This window comes from Carassius gibelio, chromosome B4 (assembly GCF_023724105.1).
Source record: "Carassius gibelio isolate Cgi1373 ecotype wild population from Czech Republic chromosome B4, carGib1.2-hapl.c, whole genome shotgun sequence".
In the NCBI taxonomy this organism is placed as follows: domain Eukaryota; kingdom Metazoa; phylum Chordata; class Actinopteri; order Cypriniformes; family Cyprinidae; genus Carassius; species Carassius gibelio.
In genome coordinates this window covers 26054450-26073536 of record NC_068399.1, presented here as the reverse complement: position 1 = coordinate 26073536, position 19087 = coordinate 26054450, and the positions used below count along the sequence as shown (strand labels likewise).

Genomic DNA, 19087 nt, shown 5'->3' with positions numbered 1-19087 from the left:
TTTATCTTGCCATTTAGAAATGAATGAAAACTAAAAAAAAATGTTGACAGCAATTTCTAGCAGAGAGGCCAATATACTAAAGTATATACAAAAAAATAAAAAATACAAAAATAAATAAATAATGAAAGAGAGAAAAAAATATTTTATATTATTTTAGTGTTTAGTTTTGATTACGATTTGATGACAGTTTATTTAACTGGATCAATTATACCTAAGAATTGCACATTAACTCTTATTTATTTACTATGCTATTGCAGTATTTTTGTGCATTATACATTTTATGCATATTATATGCATACTGCATATTTTATGAAACTCTTCATATTGTGTATTTTTACTGCTTCTAGCCATGTAACACTGAACAGAAAAAAAAATCTACCCGCCAGAACTAAATTGCAGTGATAAAAAATCAATTTGTGGTGTTAACGGTACCTCTGGTGGGATGAGAGAGGTCATCCTGTGACCCTCTCCGTCCTCCTCGTTCTGTGCAAAGTTGCTGCTGTCACTGTGGTTGGTCTCATAGTCTGACGACATCATCAGCGGCTCGTCTATAAGGTTATTAAAAAAAACGGATCACGGCTCATATTTCACGACAGCTCTGAAAGACTCATAAAGACATCAATTACATATGAATTTGGATTCAATCCAAAAATGGACGGTAAGTGAAATGCATCTAAATGCAAATTCAGCGGCGGTACCTGACTGTTGTGTTCGGTCTCCTGCGTCTACGGATCCGTCCCCGTGTCTCAGTTTACTGTACGGTCTTCCACAGCTACAACACACACAATAATCATACACAGTCATACACAGGAAAATAAACATTACAAAATCCAAAGTCCAAAAGGATAAAATCATCTCACTTTCTTTCTTTCTTTCTTGTTTTATTTTATTTTTTTGCATTTAATTACTTTTGTGTTCCAGAAACTGATTTATAAAAAATTATAAATGAATAAAACAGTAAATTAAAATATATACTGTACAACATATCCATTTGCATATATTTAATTATATTGCAAAACCATTATTTATTTATGTAGATGTTTTTGGTGTTATTTTGCTTTTGTGTTGCATTTAAATAACAACAACAATTAATAATATAATATAATATAATATAATATAATATAATATAATATAATATACTATAATATAATATAATATAATATAATATAATATAATATAATATAAAAAATTATGCATTTATCCAAAGTGACTTACATTGCATTCAGGCTAACAATTTTCTACAATCATGTGTTCCCTGGGATTCGAACCCCCAACATTGCAGTTGCTAATGCAATGCTCTACCAATTGAGCTATAATACAATATTTAATGTTTTATTAAAGCTTTTTTTAATTGAATTGAATTGAATCAATTCCCAAAGATTAAAATCAACACACAATCTACTCTATTCCTCACAGAATAACCTGCTTTACTCAGAAATAAACCACATTATGACAGAAAAATGTGTTGTGAATGCCATTTCATGTTAATTTCAGCAACACTCCTTAAAGAACAAGAAAAATCATGTTTTTATGCATAATGCTTTATGCGTGCATACTGTATGCATTACATGATTGCCTATTTTAATATTTTGCATTGAAACTGAGAGGCGTCCTCTCTGGGTGACTAACCCCTGATGATACGTGCTGTGTGTGTGTGTGTGTGTGTGTCGCTGTTGTTTAGCTGAGCTCTCTGAATTAGCGAGCCAGACAGAACCCAATCAAGCTGTTCCTCTGTGCCCAGCATTCATTACGGGCCAAGGGGAAGGTGACCTTGTCCCATCGCCAGGACATTACTGATCACTATGAGCAAAACCCATGAGGGATGGCAGATCTGACCGTGTACGTCCTTCTGTTAATATTTAGACACAATGTTGGGTATTTTTCACAGTTAATGATCAGTGGTTGTTCAGTAACCACATAACGGCCTGAAGCCGCAGTCCGCTCTTGTACTACATGCAACAGCGACCAGAGTGATAAATTAGGCACAAAATTAATATTAACTCGCTGTCTGCTCTTAAAATGACTCATTAGTAGTCCAAACAAGCTAAATTCCTCAAAAAGACTTGTTAAGTGAAAAAAATGGACACATTTGGTGGTACATTAAGGATGAGTTGTGCAACGGCGGTCGATTATATTGTTTGGGTAACTCTTTAATCAAAGACTGCTGTGGGGTGTTCTCTGCTGGAAAACAACTGGACATCACACTTGCACAGATGTTAATATATAATAACTAGACGAGTATAATAGCAGTTCTCAATTAAATTAAAGCAGGAATTGTGTTTAAAAACATATGGTGTCAAGTATGCAAAGATATTAATATGCAAATTATTCATATGTAAATATGAAATTATAGTTCTGTGGATGCTACACCTGCATGTTTGTGTATAAAATAACATTTTTAAACAAACGCATTTTAAATAAGCCGCAGCAGGAGTTTAAAAACTAAATATTAAAACATTGAAATATTTATGTATATTTCAAGTATTTATCTTTTTATCTGCAAATGTGACATTATAGATGTGAGTTCTGTGTGCGCTACAACAGAACGTTTGATCGTCAAATATTTTGGATGATATAATAACATTTCATTTAAAAATATAGATATGAAAATTAATATCTAAAATCTGTGAATTACATTAAGAAAATTAGAGATTTGAGTTTTGTGTGTGTTAAACCTGCATTTATCAAATATTTTGGATGGTATAAAATTAAAAGTTTTTTTTTGTATTTTAAGAAACAAATGCAGGAGTTTTTTTGATAGATATATCTAATAGATATGACTATTTCAATTAAGATAACTAAATTATTTATATGCAAATATATAATTTTTTTTTTGGGTACTATCACATGAAAAAAAAAAGAAGCTATGTTTTTAAAATATAAATATTTTGTAATAACAATAAACACTACTGGTCAGTAATTTGGGGTCAGTAATTTTTTTCTTTCTTTTAAAAAAAAATAAAATCAATACTTTTATTCAGAAAGGATGTGTTAGTAAAAAGTGATAGTAAAGAAAATATATTATTACAATATATATTATTAGATTTTTTTTTTTTAATTTGAAAAAATGCAGTTCTTTTTAACCTTTTATTCATATATTAGACGGCAGAACTGTTTCCAACACTCATAATAAATCAGAATATCAGAATGATTTCTAAATGATCATGTGACAGACTGGATGTAATGATGCTGAAAATTCAGCTTTGCATCACAGGAATAAATTATTTTTTTAAGTATATTCAAATAGAAAACTATTATTTTAAGTTGTAATAATATTTCACAATATTACAGTTTTTTCTGTATTTTTGATCAAATAAATGCAGGCTTGATGAGCAGAAGAAACTTTTCAAAAACATAAAATAGTAATTTTCCAAACTTTTGGTCTGTACTGTATATTATGTACACAAAAACCTTTATTTTGAATGTGATTAATCACAATCAATTGTCGCCGTGCATTATTAAATATTTTGGGATATTTTAAAAGTGCTTTCAGATGCCAATACAGCTGCAGGACACTCCAGCTCTGCTTTAAACTGAACGAATTTCCCTCAAAACTCAGTGCACAAATGTGTGAAGCCGAGCAGAAGGGTGGGGTTTTACCTGCTACAAAGTGAAGGGGGCACCCATTGTGAGGTGCTGGAGCTGGGGGCGCTCTGACTGTGGGTTAAGGCTTTGTGTGGGCTCCGAGGCGGAGGAAGCTCAGGGTCCGGCAGCTCCACCGAAGGACTTTTATTAGTGGGGCTGGTGAGCGGAGTGCCCTGGACTGGAGGAGAGGTGCAGGGTGAAGCCAGAGGTGAGATGTTGGAAGAAGGGTAACCTGCTGAAGAGCAGAGGAATCACACTGACACTACCAGAGCACATTTATCTGCTTTCCCTCCTCACACACACACACACAGCGCTGTACCTCTTCTGCTCTTGCTATAGATGTGGTTGGTGGTGGAGGAGGACACAGATCTGCTCTTGGAAAGGGAGTTGTTCCATGAATCACTGTTCACCAAACTGCAGGAGAGGAGGAAACACATGACTGAGATATTAATGTTGCTTTATTTTGCCAAAGAGATGTTGGTTTTGTTGTTTAGCCTTCAATATTTTAATATATTTATATAGTTATATCTGTGCGTTCCCATGCTGAGTTAATATATAAAGGTATTTATAGTGTATATATAGTTAATATTTTGCACTAGATTTCATTTTATATTAAAATTTTTCTTTTTAGTAATTTTCCTGTGTTTTTGTAAAATATGTCTATATTCTTTACTACATTATAGTTATCACGTTTTGTTTGAATGTTTAGTTTTATTTTATTTATAGTTATTTTAGCACTTAAAGATGAAAACAGATGATTATTATTTTAGTTAAAAAGCGTAATTCTCAATGTCAACATAGATTTTATTTTGTTTAACTTTTAGGTATTTTTTGTAACTTATTTCAAAAAGTAAAACTATCGTAGATTCTAGATTCATGACATGTAAAGTTAAACATTTCATTTTGATGATTAGAGCTTACAGCTCATGAGAGACAAAAATCCAGTGTCTCAAAATATTAGAATATTTCCTAAGATCAATCTAAAAAAGAATTAGCAAACCAGAAAAGGTCAAGTTATTTAAATCAAGTTCATTTATGCTCTCAATACTTGGTCAGGGCTCCAGCATCAGTGAGGAGTGTCATAAAGCGCTCCAAAATCTCCTGGAAGACGGCTGCATTGACTTTGGACTTGATAAAACACAATGGAGCAACACCAGCAGACGTCACGCACCCAAATCATCTCTGACTTCAGAAACTTCAGACTGGACTTCAAGCAGCTTGGATTCTGTGCCTCTCCAGTCTTCCTCCAGACTCCAGACCTTGATTTCCAAATGAAATGCAACATTGACTTTTATCTGAAAAGAGGACTTTGGAGCACCGAGCAACAGTCCAGTTCTTTTCCTCCTTAGCCCAGGTCAGATGCTTCTGATGTTGTTTCTGTTTCAGAAGTGTCTTGGTAGCTCTTTACCCGGAGACGTCTGAGCGTGTGACTCCTGATCAGCTTCAGTCCACTCCTTGTGAAGTGTTTGAATCAGCTCAGAACAAGAGATACCCAGCATTTATAGTGTAGGGACGGTCATTTAATGAAACTGAAATCTAAATATTCTAATATTTTGAGATACTTGAATTTTGACTTTCCTGAGCTGTAAAAAAAAAAAAAAAAAAAAATTATATATATATATATATATATATATATATACACACATTTAATGTTTTACTTCATATATAATGAATCTAGAATATATGAAAGTTTAACTTTTGAAATAAGTAAAAAAAAATGTTTTCTCAATTTTCAGATATCCATTTAGATGCACCTGTATGTGTGTGTGTATTCTTTTTCATACTTTTCAATTTTTCTTTTCATTTTAATTATTTTATTTGTTCTAATTTTGTGGTGTGTTTGTCTTTTTTATTTATAGTTGTTGTAGTACTTCAAGAGGAGAATGCATATACAGTATATATATATATATATATATATATATATATATATATATATTCACACAGTATATATGTATGCACACACATTTCAGTTGTTTTATTTTTTCATTTTATTTAGTTATTTTTAGTAATTTTGTTGTGTTTGTTTTTTTATTTTACTTTTATTCTTATTTTTAATTTCTATATAGTTTTAACCAAGTATTAGTGTTACATTTTACTTTTAGTACTTCAACTTGTATTTTTCAGATTTATTTCAGTTTAAGTAATTTTTTATTATTATTTATTTTCAGTTAGCAATAACAGCCCTGCTCCAGTGTTTATGTATCCCACTAGTATTGTGTCCTCGATGAAGACACTTCCCTTTAACCAAACACGGCATAACCTCTTTCCTCTCAAGAGGCGAACTTGTAAATGAGAAAGTACACAATGCACTTTTTCTGGGGTTAAAACAGTCCAAGTGGCTCATTTCTGGAGAGGGATTTAAACTTGAACTTTCCTGCCAACTTTAAAAAAGCAGGGGAGTGAACAGGCCTCCTGCTGTGGGAACACTTTTCAGATATTCATAAAGCCACTTTAAAACCAGCCTCAACATTTTTCACCAGGGCTTTTATTTCGACAAGGCCCAAATCTAAACACAAGCCGGGTTCTCGAGTCTCCAGGAAGCCTCTTTAAACTCTACACAGTGCAGATGGCTATCTGGATATCAGTATCAATGAGCTGAACTTTAGCTGGTCTGTATAACTCCAGCTGAAATAAGAGATATAAAGGTGGAGAAATGCCCAAAGATGGACATTATAAAATTTGAATCATACATTGGGACGGAGTGAGTAAGACGGCGCGGAGGAGCTCTGGGAAGTTCAAGCGCTTGACACTGATCCACTACAGCTGTGCGAAACACCAACGTACGAGACAATGATGACAAACAAAACTAAATGAGGGCAAACGGATAAAAGTGCTGTCAGATAAATCCTGAGAACCTCTCCGTGGACTCATATTTTCAGAAAGTATGTATTGTTGCTTCAAAACACTTCATGCGTCACATACGGCGAGCCGGAAAGTATTCGGACAAACGTGCTAATGTCATTGAATGAGATGAACTAATATCATCAAATCAATTTAGACTAGAAAACATATCATGAAAAAGGCTGTTTGTTAAGATTAACATAATACAATAATACATTAAATGTTTCCCGATGAAGCAAACGGAGACTTTTGTGTTAGGACACCTGTCTTCATAAACATAAAAAAAACTAAAACACCAAAAACACTGAACAAAAATGAAGGAAGATGGTGAAAAGATTCTGGGCTGGTCATCAAAAGTATGAAGAAACACTTAAAGCTGGATGATATCACCATATCAAACCTCTGCAGTGAATGGGTGCCGTCAGAATGAGAGTCTAAACAGCTGATAAAAACATCTCAATAATCCACACCACTCCAGTACAGCAGTTAACATCTCGAAAAGCAAAAAGCTGTGTGTTTGTAAAAAACAAATCCATCATAAAGACGTTTTTAACTTCAAACTGTCACTTCTGGCTAACATATGCATCCATAATCCATAATACCACTTCCTCCAGTCCATCTACTGTTGGATGCCCATGGATTATGGACTCAAATTTTAGTCAGAAGCAATGGTTTGAAGGTAAAAACGTCTTAACGATGGATTTGTTTCTTACAAACACACATCTTTTTGCTTTATAAGACATTAACTGATGCACTGGAGTGCTGTGGATGATTGTGATGTTTTTATCAGCTGTTTAGACTCTGACGGCACCCATTCACTGCAGAGCATCCGCTGGTGAACAAATGATGCAATGCTACATTTCTCCAAATCTGATGAAGAAACAAACTCTTCTTCATGTTAACATGATGGCCTGAGGTTGAGCGCATTTCAGCAAATTAGCATTTTCGGGCCGAACTATTCCTTTCAGTCATGTTCATGTATTTTGATGACTACAGGTAAACACAGCTTGTTCTGCATAAGAACAGGGTGTTTATTACCTGCTGGAAGGGCCATCGTGAGGTGCTTTGATGCTGGCACTGCGGTCCCGTCTGACCGGCCCGGGTTCGAGGGTGGGCAGACCCGTGGCTGAGGTGGTGGTGGTCCACGTGGAAGAAATGCGTCTCAAAAGCCCCGGAGGCAAACTCCGCCTCAAACGCTGTTATATCAAGAGAACACACATCAAGTTTAGACTAAAACAATGCTGACAGTGGAGCAAAACACTTACAGTCACAAATTCTCCGTTCAGGTCAGTTTTGAAGCTCGTCACCAATTACAATCAATGAACACTGACCCAGACAGAATACAAACACATGTGTATGACAAGGCAGAGAGCCACATTAACACTTTTTGGCAGTGCGGCTACTAAACGAAGCACTTGTTTAGATTAAACCGGATCACATTTTACGTAAATGGTGTAAATCTTAGCGAGTGTGCGTATTTTGAGAGCGAGTCTGTGCGTTAAGCCAAACAACTGAAGGGACGGCAGATGACAGCGGTCCGTCAGGGAATACTGAGCCTTTCCCCCATCTGGGAAAATGGGAACAGAACAGATGGAAGCCTCCAGAGAAATGCATCACTGCATTTGCTCTTGACATCACAAACTTTAAACCAATCAAAAACAAGCTGGCGGATGTGGCACGGCTGTGCAGTATGAAATAGACTACATCAATGCACTTAAAGGGACAGAAGCCTAAAAAAAAAAAATTATATATATATATATGTTTTTGGTGTCATTTACTGGTGTCATTTACTGCACAGAGGTTTGAAACTTGCATAAAAATTTATAAAACCTACAGGCATATATTAAAAACAACAGAAACTTTAAATAAAATTAAAAATAACATATTAATAACATAAATATAATCAAAATGTAGAAATAAAACATTCAAAATATTCAAAATATGAATTTAAATATATATATATATATATGTATAAAATAAATATAAATACAACTAAAATATAAGGGTAAAAACAAGTGAACTATTCATAAATCCATAACGGTATCTCAATCATACTAAAAAAGCACTAGAATTAAGTAAATGAGAACAATTTTAATTTTATTATCCCTTTCAATGCAATGTAAAAAAAAAAACTGAAATTCAATATACAGTATGAAAATAAGTGCTTAGTTTAACTAAAGATGCACTAAATAACTAAACTTCACATAAAAAGTAATACAACTATTAAAAACATATTCCACTTTAAAAGAAAAAACACATTATGCTAAAATAAATATTAAATATTGCAAATTGTCAAATACTAGCATCCCAATTATGCTAAAATAGCAGTAAATGATCAATATTTTCAATTTTGAGTGGATTATCCCTTTGAATTCAAAGTAACGCAATGCAGATTAGAGTAGAACAGAAAGTAAAGCAACTGTCAAGTCAGTTTTCTCTCGCAGGTCAACTAGCGTCATGGAGAAACAACAGTTTGGAAAGAATTCTGCTGAGAAAGTTTCAGCATCTGGTCCAATGGCACATTTAATATATTTCAAAGAAACTTCTGAATGGTAAAGCATTTGTGCATCAAAGTTAAGTATATTTTTGACTATATAAAATTGCACAATGGTGCACAAAAAGTTTGAGAACTGCATTACCCTGAGAGTCAGGGTAATGCACAGGACAGGAGCATGAATATTTCAGATGCAGAGCAGGGCTCCGGCTTATGTAGAGGCGTGCCCCCAACCCTAATCTCCCAACCACATGGGTGCATGCCCTGGGCATTCTGGGAGACCAGTGCCATCCCATTACAGGGGTCAGAAGTCACAAATCACAAATTCTTTGCAATGCAGCCACAAACACGAAAACATCTGCGTCTGATATTAATTCAGCCGGAGCAGCTGTCATCTGGAGTTGGGAGGAACATGTTTGAGTGGATGTAGCAGGCCTCATGTCTGGGAGGTGCTCGGGACGTGCGTCTCCTCTTCTGCCGTGGCATCTCTCTCACGCAGACAGACTGTCAGGGTCGCAGTGCTCAGGCATCTGTGAGCCGAGTCTTGTCCGATTAGGGTTCTGCGGTGTCTGATTGAAACAGCTTCTCCAGCCGGTGTGACAGCTAGGAGCTTTGCTCCCTATCACAGTCTCAACTGACCTATATGAGGGAATCTAACAATTAAAAAAATACAAATTAAACTATTTTAGGATTATTAAGGTGCATAATGCTATCATTTTCTAAGAACCAAATTATTTACTACATTGTAGCAAACTGAACACAATTTAAAAACTGTATGATCTCAAGTGGTGCACAAAGATATTAAAATGATAAAGCAATTAAACATATTGGTAGTATTTTTGTGCTATTTTAAGTTTTTTTATTATTATTATTTATTGTTAGGATTATTATTATATTTAAAAACATTAATTACTTTTGCTGCATTAATGTGCTTTATTGTCCATCAACATTCAAATAAATAGTTGTCAAGAACGATCAAGAGCATGTCTATGTATTATATTATATTCAGTTAAAATTTTAGGATCATAAGGTGCATTATGCAACTATTTCCTTAAAAAATTAAAGGACATTTACCCCTCCGAATTTTTTAGCATATTGCAAAACTTATCACAATTTAAAAACTGTGTTGTCTTGACTAGAATGCAAAAACTATATATTTATAAATTATAAAAAACATTATATATATATATATATATATATATATATATATATCATCAATTAAGCAATTTAACATCTTGGCAGTATTTTTTGTGATGTATTTATACTGACTTAAAAGAATATTAATTTACTATTATTATTATTATTATTAAAATGTATAATAAAAATTAATAAAGTATAAATATTAGTATTAATATAAATAAATAACTGCTCCAAATAGGCCTTGTTTTCTTTATGCAAAACATTACAGAAACTGAAAAATCTAATGTAAAATAGCACTGCATAGTCTTCACTGTAAAACTGAATATACAGTCAAACTAAAATCTATTCAGACACCTTCAACATTTCTCACATTATCACAGGTTATTTAGAAAATGGTAATAAAATATGACAAGAACTCACTTTTCACTTTTCAATTTCATCTTTATAATGTCAGATAACACTGATTGAAATGTATGTAATGAATTTGGTCAAATAGCTCTACGTTCACAATTAAATAATACCAATTTAGCTCAAGCAATTACAAAGCAATGCTAAATTGTGTTCAGTCTGTGGTGTAAAAAGCTTGCATTAGCAATTAAAGAGTGTCTGAATTAATTTTTGTTCCCAATTTTTTTTTTATGGTAGTCAACTGTATGAAGAATTTTTGGGTTTAATGTCACAGTTCACTTTATTTTGCTATACTAACTTGCATCAATGAACTATAGTGTCCTGCACCCACTAGTGAAAAAAATATACAACATTATATCTGGTGTCTGATTCAATTTTGGTTTGCCTGTGGATTAATTCTTGTTAAAACTACAAAGTAATTCAGTCAAGAGCAGTGTGTAATTTTCTTTCATTTTACTGGATTAAAATTACAGCAGCTAGTAAATTTGGCGCTGTCACTTTAAGAGACAATGCATCCATTATTATGATACACATCCAAATACTCTCCGTTTACTTTCACTTTAGACATAACCAATGTTTTTTCGAGGATACTCTCCAAGACGGGTATTTTGACATCATTTTGTATGCATTTGTTGTTTCAAATTCGGTGTTGAAGCCCTTTGTGATGCATCTCTCTGCGTGCGCCCTGTTCACACAGAACACAGAGCTGAAGTGGGCTCTTTCACATCTTTTTCTGTTTGCATGTTTAAACTGCGGTTTGTATTTGTTCGTGAATCTTGTGTTTGAGTACTTTAAACTATTTTGAATGTTTAAATTGGCAAGGCTTAAAAACACATGCAACTGATAAGCTTTTGTGACAATGCGCAGCAATGGACCGTCAACTGTTCTGAGCATCTTTATTAGGCTGGATTCAGACAGACGGTGGTCCTCAGCCGTGGTCTCTTGTAATCGTCACCACCTTTCACCCCACTAGCCACGGCCCTGCCACAGAACCTCACAACCTTTCATTAAAACGATATGTGCAAATTTTCCAGCAACCACTTAAGCATTTTTGCACAAAATCTCAACGATAATCATTTGTCATTTTGCAGCAAAATACCAGTGATTACAGGTAAAAACCCTCAAGAGATGTCAAATTGCTCCTTAAATATATTTAGCAATTTAGTTGAATATTTTATAAAAAGAAAAAAAAAATTATAGTGACTTTATAAAGTTTTTATAGCCACTTTTTTGTATGCTTTACTCTTATGCACTGTAAGTAAATATGTTTTCTTATTAATTTCTTATTTGTTTTTTATTGATCTATTTACTTATTTTGTATACATATTTTACAATATGCAATGCACTTGTGTTTATTTAGCTTTAATTCGATTTATACTTAATTTTTCTTCTTACCGAAACATTTATAAAATGCATAAACATTTATAAAATGTATAAATATTTAAAAATATTAAAATATATTACAAAGACAATAAAAAAAGTTTTTATTCAATTTAATATAAAAAAATATTTTAAAGTATTTTAACATTTATATGACATACAATATCTTTAAAAAGCCTGAAAAACATCAAGATACACAAAAAAACTAACAAAATCTACAGGGAATAGTCCAGGGCCTGAGAGTGCATTGAACCGGTCAGTTCAACAACTTTCTTTTCCTATTAGCTCTCAAATAGATTAGCATTTTAAACGTCTGCGACAGAGGTATGCGCTTGCTTCGAAATCCTATAGTAGGAAAATACTGGAGGAATCGGCCTTTAAATCTTAATAGTAGCTACTTTTTAAGGCAGGGAGCTCATGCATGTATAATGCGTTAAAGGTTTCTGACCTACGGTAACCGTGTTGCATGTTTACCGGCTCTAGAAATGAACGTCCGATCAGCAGCGCTGCAGAAATCTGACACCTCAGGAAAAGTGTTTTTCTTTAGCTCCTAAAATATACAGGTAAAGTGATTTGGGATTTATGTGAAAAAGCCCTGTTTCCTGAGCCGCAGCCAAACTGGACACCCAGACACGCCACAACTATTTGACCTTCTACGAAAATCGTGTCACCACATCAGTTGTATTTCGTGCCGTTTTTATTCCGATATTGACACAGCTGTAGCTCTGACAGATAAAATGCTGCTTAAAGAACCAGACTCGCTCGTGTTTTTCTTCACACTGCCAAAATATCTCATTATATACAGTATGCTGTGGAAAAAATAATAAGGCCGGCGCTCTGAATTCTGTTCAGTATCAGAGCGTAGTGCGGTGTGACCTACATATGGACCAGGTGTAATGAATGGGCTCTAATAAACATCTCTTAGTGTTGTTTGCTGAGCACTGCAGCATGGGAAAAGCTCTGGAGAGACGGATAGTGAGTTTGCCTCACCTACTCTTTAAGTGCCGGCATGCATTTTTAACTGCAGTGCTGGTGAAACATTAAAAGGCTTCTGTGAGAATGTGCGTCATTGTCCGCAACATTAGAGACCTGCCATGCTGGCGTGAATGAGGAAGGAACGTGTGTGTGTGTGTGTGTGTGTGTGTGATGAAAAATACAGAGCATTGGCTGTGGCAGTAAACCATTAAACACAATGGAGTCTTTTTCTTTTGTCTCAAAGTCTTCACTTCACTAGGTATGAACGGCATGACTTTCAGTGACATGGACTCATAAATAGACTGGATATTATTCATAAATGGCCTGGAGTTGGTACATGGTGGCATGTTCAAGCATTTTATATGTGATTTATCTTTACAGAAATGTACTGATTACTGTTCTACTGTATAAAATGTTTTATTGTACTTTTGAATCATTTATCAATGGTATTCTACATAAAACGATCCAAACACAGGCTTCCATGCAACTCCATTATATAAGTGCGAAAGCCTGTCTGATAATATACTGCAAAAATTAAGTTCAAAGTTGTAAATAACGATTATTGCAGTATGTTTTGCAAGAAAACAGTATTTCGGTTTTTCTACTTTAGAATTTCATGATTTATTCAAAGTGGTATTTACTACTTGTTATTAGTATTTGTAATGATACTAGTATTATTACAAATACGACTAGTATTATATTATGTAAAAATGCATGTTATAGATCTTATTGAGAACACAAGATCTGTGTAAATGTTTAATAAAAAAAAAAAAAAAAGTTTTGACCTTATATCTTTTAATCTAAATGTAATAACCAGCACTTTTGGCGAAAACGACACATGACACAAATACGCAGGCTTTTCAAATAGTTAAGTCGACTTTAACTCCACCCATGCAAGGTCAAGGTAATGTCACATCCACATCTCAACATCCAATCAACAACAGATGCATAGAACCAATTCCCGCCCACATATGCTGCTTTAAAAAAATCTGGAAATGCAGATCTATGACTGTAAGCTGTAATTAGAAGGCGGAGCTTGGAAAAGGACCAACTACCAATCAAAGCAAAAAGCAAGTCTCTTCTACATTTTTCTTTGTCAATCAAAACTGGTAAATCATATTTTTAAGGTGGAGCTTAGCAAAGGCACTTCCTCTCACACCTCAACATCCAATCAACAACAAACCAGGGCTGCGTTTCCTTAAAGCATCGTAAGCCTAAGTTTATCATAGTTAAATTTGTTTCAATGGGTCTACAATGTACTTTAGCTTATGATGCTTTTGGGAAACGAAGCACAGAACCAAGTCAAGCCCAAATTCTTCTAAGTTGTTAATTCATTAAACTCATATGTATATCATAATATGGGAGACAGACTATGTCCCTTCTTAAAAAAAATAAAAAATGACTGGAAAATGGTGAAAAAAACATGAGTGAGACCACAAAAGCTGCAAAGATCAGATTTGCATTTTAAGGCGTGGCTTTTTACATTAAACTTATGTATATCACAATATGGATCTGTTGCTACTTAAAATGTCTCTATGAACAAAATTAATGGAAATGGAAAAGTGAGCGGCGCTGCAACAGCTGCAATGTTCAGTCATGCAGTATTTTTAAGGCGGGGCATAGCAAACGGTCAAATACCAATCAAATCCCCGTACTTCTTTCTCTGGTGCCTTCTCTCAAGTCCCAAGTCCCGCCCACATTTGTTGACATCATTATTTTATTAAACTCACATGTACGTCATGAACTGTCCCTACTAAAAAAAATGGCTGAAAATGAAAAAAAGAAATGGGTGAGGACACAACAGCTGCATAGATCAGATTAGTCAGTCATATTTTAAGGTGGACCTTAGCAACATCCAATTAAAAACTGATGCATAGAACTAAGTCCCTCCTTTATCTTACTTTCTTTTAATTTAAACTCGAATGTACTGTACGTCACAATATGGATCTGTGGTGATACTTAAAAAAAAAAATCTCTGGGAAAGAAATGAATGGAAAGGAAAAAGTGGGCGTGGCTGCAACAGCTGCAAAAGTTAGTCATATTTTTAAGGCGGGGCTTAGTGAAGCGGCAATTACCAATCAAATCCTGCTACCTGAGAGGGTGTGGCCTTACCTTCGGGATGGCCAGCCTCTCTCCTTTCTCCGGCACCTCCTCCGAGTCGGAGCAGGCGTGTCCGTCGCTGAAGGCCAGCAGGGGGCTCAGGCGCGGCCGGTGGTGCAGCGGCTGGAAGGTGAACTGGGTGCTGAGCAGGTTACTGACGGCCCGCAGGGTGCTGCAGGTGTTCGGCGGGAGGGAGGGGTCAGCCAGCAGATCTGAGATCAGTCCGTGGGCCTCGCCCATCACCGCGATGTCCACCGTCACGCTGGTGCCCGAAGACTGGATGAGAGAGACAGGAAGTGGGCGTAAGGCAGAGGCAGAGTTAAACGCACAGGTAGCGGGAGAGGAAGAGACAAAGGGGGAGAGAGAAAAAGCAACGTTAGCTCATCTGCAACTCAGCGGTGACGCGATGCAGGGCTGACGTAATGGCACACTGACGCAGAGAGTGACGCCGCACTGCTACACACACGGGGGAACGAGAGACACAGAGAACGAGAGAGAGAAAGAGATTTCGAGGGCAAGAGAGAAGGAGGTCATGAGAAGTACAGAAAGAGGACACATTTATCACACTCAGTCTTTCCTCGCTAGCCCTCAAAAACGGCTGTGGGATACAGTATTCACACACATGCACGATGGGGGCGGCAGGGGTGGGAGACAGACATCAAGAGCAGATGACGGACGGACACATACAGAGAATAACTAATGGAGGAAGGAGAGACTGACTTGCATTAGGCCAGATGGCTGTTCGTATTGGGTCGTGCAGATGTTCATTGTTCGAGAAAGAGAGAAAGAGAGAGAGAGATCTTCAAAATTCAGAGAGATCTTCACGACAGGCAGCATCTGCTGGGGCGTATGTTCAGATGCCAACAGAATGTGCTTCATTTTCATAGATCGCAAAGAGCCCTCAACTGCTAAGTGTCTCATTTTTGCATTCCAAAAGTCATCAAATGGAATTGCATTTCTCTTGGCCAAAGTAACAAGACACAAAAGACAAAGCCTCTGCATTTAAGCCAATCAGTCAGGACTACAGAGCGAATGACGCACAATTAATATTCATGAGCAAAATCGCTATGGTTTACTCCTATGCCTCTTGTTTGATTAGCTATGCACACAAACAATGCTGGAACATAAGCTGCAAAAATGGCTCATTCAGAAATAATCATGACACAAATAAATTAAAATATGACAACCTACATTTACATATTAATGCATATTAAAAATAATATGTAAATTAATAAATCATTAAATAAGTAAAATAAATAATAATAATAATATATAAAAATCTAAATATTTATATTAAAATACTGTATGTACTATATATATATGATTAATTAATATACATTTAAAAATAAAAATACTATAATACAATTATAGTATACTATAGTATAAGTACAAATTATAATAATAAAACTAATAATAATAATAAATAAATAAATAAAAATAATAATGATTTTTAAAAAATCAGTGCATTGCAAGCAAACATCACAAGACATACACCAGCAGTGGCTTTAAATTTTTGTTCATAGTTTTAACAATAGATTTGTGACATATATTTATTTATTATTTTATTATATTGTGTTTTTATAATACATTAAAATAGTAAAAAAATAAAAAAAAAATAAAAAAAAGCACGATTGGAAATAATCTGCTCTGTCCTCATCAGCATCTTCTGTGAAATCTCATAAACCTTGTGCAAGATGTGCATGAACCAAACAGGAAACAGAGATGCAGGATACTGATGGTAGACACGTGTTTGTTTACATTTTTCCCCTCCGTCAGAAACTCCTAGATTCATTCTGTCAGCTCGTGTGTCGTTGACAGATGAGTGCTTGCTAACACAACCAGGGCTGGGTTTCTACTCACTCTCTGTTTGTGTAATACACCCACACACACATGTATTAAGTGCTCGGTCTGATATTACTGTATTGGATTTGCTCTGTCACAGACCCCTACAAGGGAACTACCCTTGCTGAATAATGCAAAATCCCTCGCTTGGATTATATAAAATAATAATAGATTGAGCTGCATTAAAACAGATCATGGAGGCTAGATCATGAGACTAATCATTCATGCCTCGGCGCACACTAAAAAAAAGAAAATTATTGGTGTCACCATAGAAAATGAATACAAATAAGTACTTTTGCATTTCCAGTCTGAATGATTTGGATGATTAAACTTATGTGATCAGATTTTAGACAGCAAATTGACACTGATTGTGGTCTATCAATACCAAACTGGTGTGTTTAGCATACAGTAATCAAATCTAAAGTCCTGAAACATCTAGTTATGTTTATCATTCTGTGAAACACATAACAGCATCAGAAAATTATAGCAGTTGCAGACAAATATGCCTAAACAAAAAATCACTACATTCAAAATGCGACTTAAGCAGTACTCAGATTAATTTAAAGCTCATGTAAACAAAATATTATGATTATGCTATTATGATTAATAGCAGCAATCATAATCAAAGTAAAATGTTGTGCATTGCAGTTTCTGTATACAGTTTAATGTCCACTCTGATGAAAATGCATGCCTCTGTTATAGACAAATTTATGCTTTATGCAAATGCATGCATTTCTAGTTAGCTCAGGGATCCTTTTTTTTTTAAACTTAACATCTAGTGGAGACAAAAGCTGTGTTTGTAAGAAACAAATGCATCAAGACATTTTTTAACTTAAAGTCCATAATCCGTAATATTGCTTTCTCCGGCGAAAAAGTCATCTCATCTGAATCAGGAGAGAAATCTGCATGGATCCAGCACTGTTTCCAATCCAAAACAGTCCAAGATAGTTATAAACAAATATGTGGCAGGAGTTTGATGTGAGAGACAGACAACTAGAGACTTTTTTTTTTTTTCCTGGAGGAGATTTATTATGGATTATGGACTCTGTGTATTTTAACTGAAAGCAGTGGTGTGAAGATAAAACATCGTAATGATGGATTTGTTCCTTACAAACACGCAACTTTTGGCTTCATAATATGTTAACTGATGGACTGGAGTGCTGTGGATTATTGTGATGTTTTTATCAGCTATTTGGACTCTTATTCTGACGGCACCCATTCACTGCAGAGCACCCATTGATGAGACACTGATGCAATGCTACATTTCTCCAAATCTGATGAAGAAACAAACTCAACTACATCTTGCGTGACCTAAGGGTGAGTACATTTTCAGCAAATTTTCATTTATGGGTGAACTATTCCTTTAGAATGAAAGAAAGCCGTGTGGCATTCAGGTGAATTCATATCCCAGCGGTGTTGCTAAAGCTTCCTCTGACTAAATGAGCCTTCAGTGAGGTGCGGTAATTAGCCGCTGCGCTCAGGGAAAGACAAGAGCACGGCTGGAATGACAAACTCAAACACAGAGGGAGTTAAAAAGAAGCTTTCCAGGTCTCCTCTGACGTCCTTCATCTGCCGTGAGTCACTAAAGCGAGAACATGTGGAGGATGCATGCGCAGCGTCACGCTACATATCTCAGAGCTAGCCGCTGTCAGACGCCAAAAGGCTGAGTAAGAGAGGCTCGAGTTGTGAAACGTTTGAGTTCCGCTGATGTGCATGTTTGGAAACAGAAAGGCTGCTGGGTTTAGTTTTAACAGTCGGGAACGAGCTGGCTCAGCGTGGACCGCCGCACAGGTCAGAAGTTATGGGCTTGGTGGAGTATTAATGAGAGCTGTGTGTGGATGAGGAGGAGAGCAGGTCACGACCTCACGACCCACAGCAGGGGGCCTGCTAGTGACCCTTGTGGGAAAATAGCAGTGCTTTCTCAGATTCATTTGTTGTTTGTGCAGGTGAGTCTCACAAAAACATCTTCAGCTCACATTTTACTCAAAAGATCTTCGTTTGTTTACAATTAAATATTATATCAAATAAAGTTTTTTCTAACAAATGTTTAATATATATATATATATATATATATATATATATATATATGTGTGTGTGTGTGTGTGTGTGTGTGTTTGTCTATCTATCTATCTATCTATCTATCTATCTATCTATCTATATATACAGTATATAGATATATGCATTTAATAAAAAAAATTATTATATAATAACAACATATAAATACACAAACTTACAGTAATAACAGCATTACTGTCACATATGCTTAACTATATTAAATAGTCGGGATATTGTGAATATCTGGTACTGTATATGTATGTATAT

At 35.2% G+C, this 19087-nt stretch overlaps 1 protein-coding gene across 6 annotated transcripts in view; it reads right to left on the bottom strand.

The window, feature by feature from the left end:
- Positions 1-19087, bottom strand: part of LOC127956222 (cGMP-inhibited 3',5'-cyclic phosphodiesterase 3A-like) — a 97503-nt gene that overhangs the window by 14927 nt on the left and 63489 nt on the right. For 2 of the 6 annotated variants that reach the window (XR_008153516.1, XM_052554014.1), the window contains exons 3-9: positions 15644-15661; positions 14936-15199; positions 7465-7622; positions 3905-3999; positions 3601-3820; positions 699-772; positions 433-548 (exon numbers count right to left, since the gene is read on the bottom strand). Coding sequence is in view for 5 of the 6 variants with exons in the window: in XM_052554014.1 (XP_052409974.1) it covers positions 433-548; positions 699-772; positions 3601-3820; positions 3905-3999; positions 7465-7622; positions 14936-15199; positions 15644-15661 (945 nt within the window). In the remaining variant the exon portion in view is untranslated. The remainder of the gene's footprint in view (positions 1-432; positions 549-698; positions 773-3600; positions 3821-3904; positions 4000-7464; positions 7623-14935; positions 15200-15643; positions 15662-19087) is intronic. The other 4 variants (XM_052554018.1, XM_052554016.1, XM_052554015.1 and 1 more) reach the window with 3 other exon arrangements.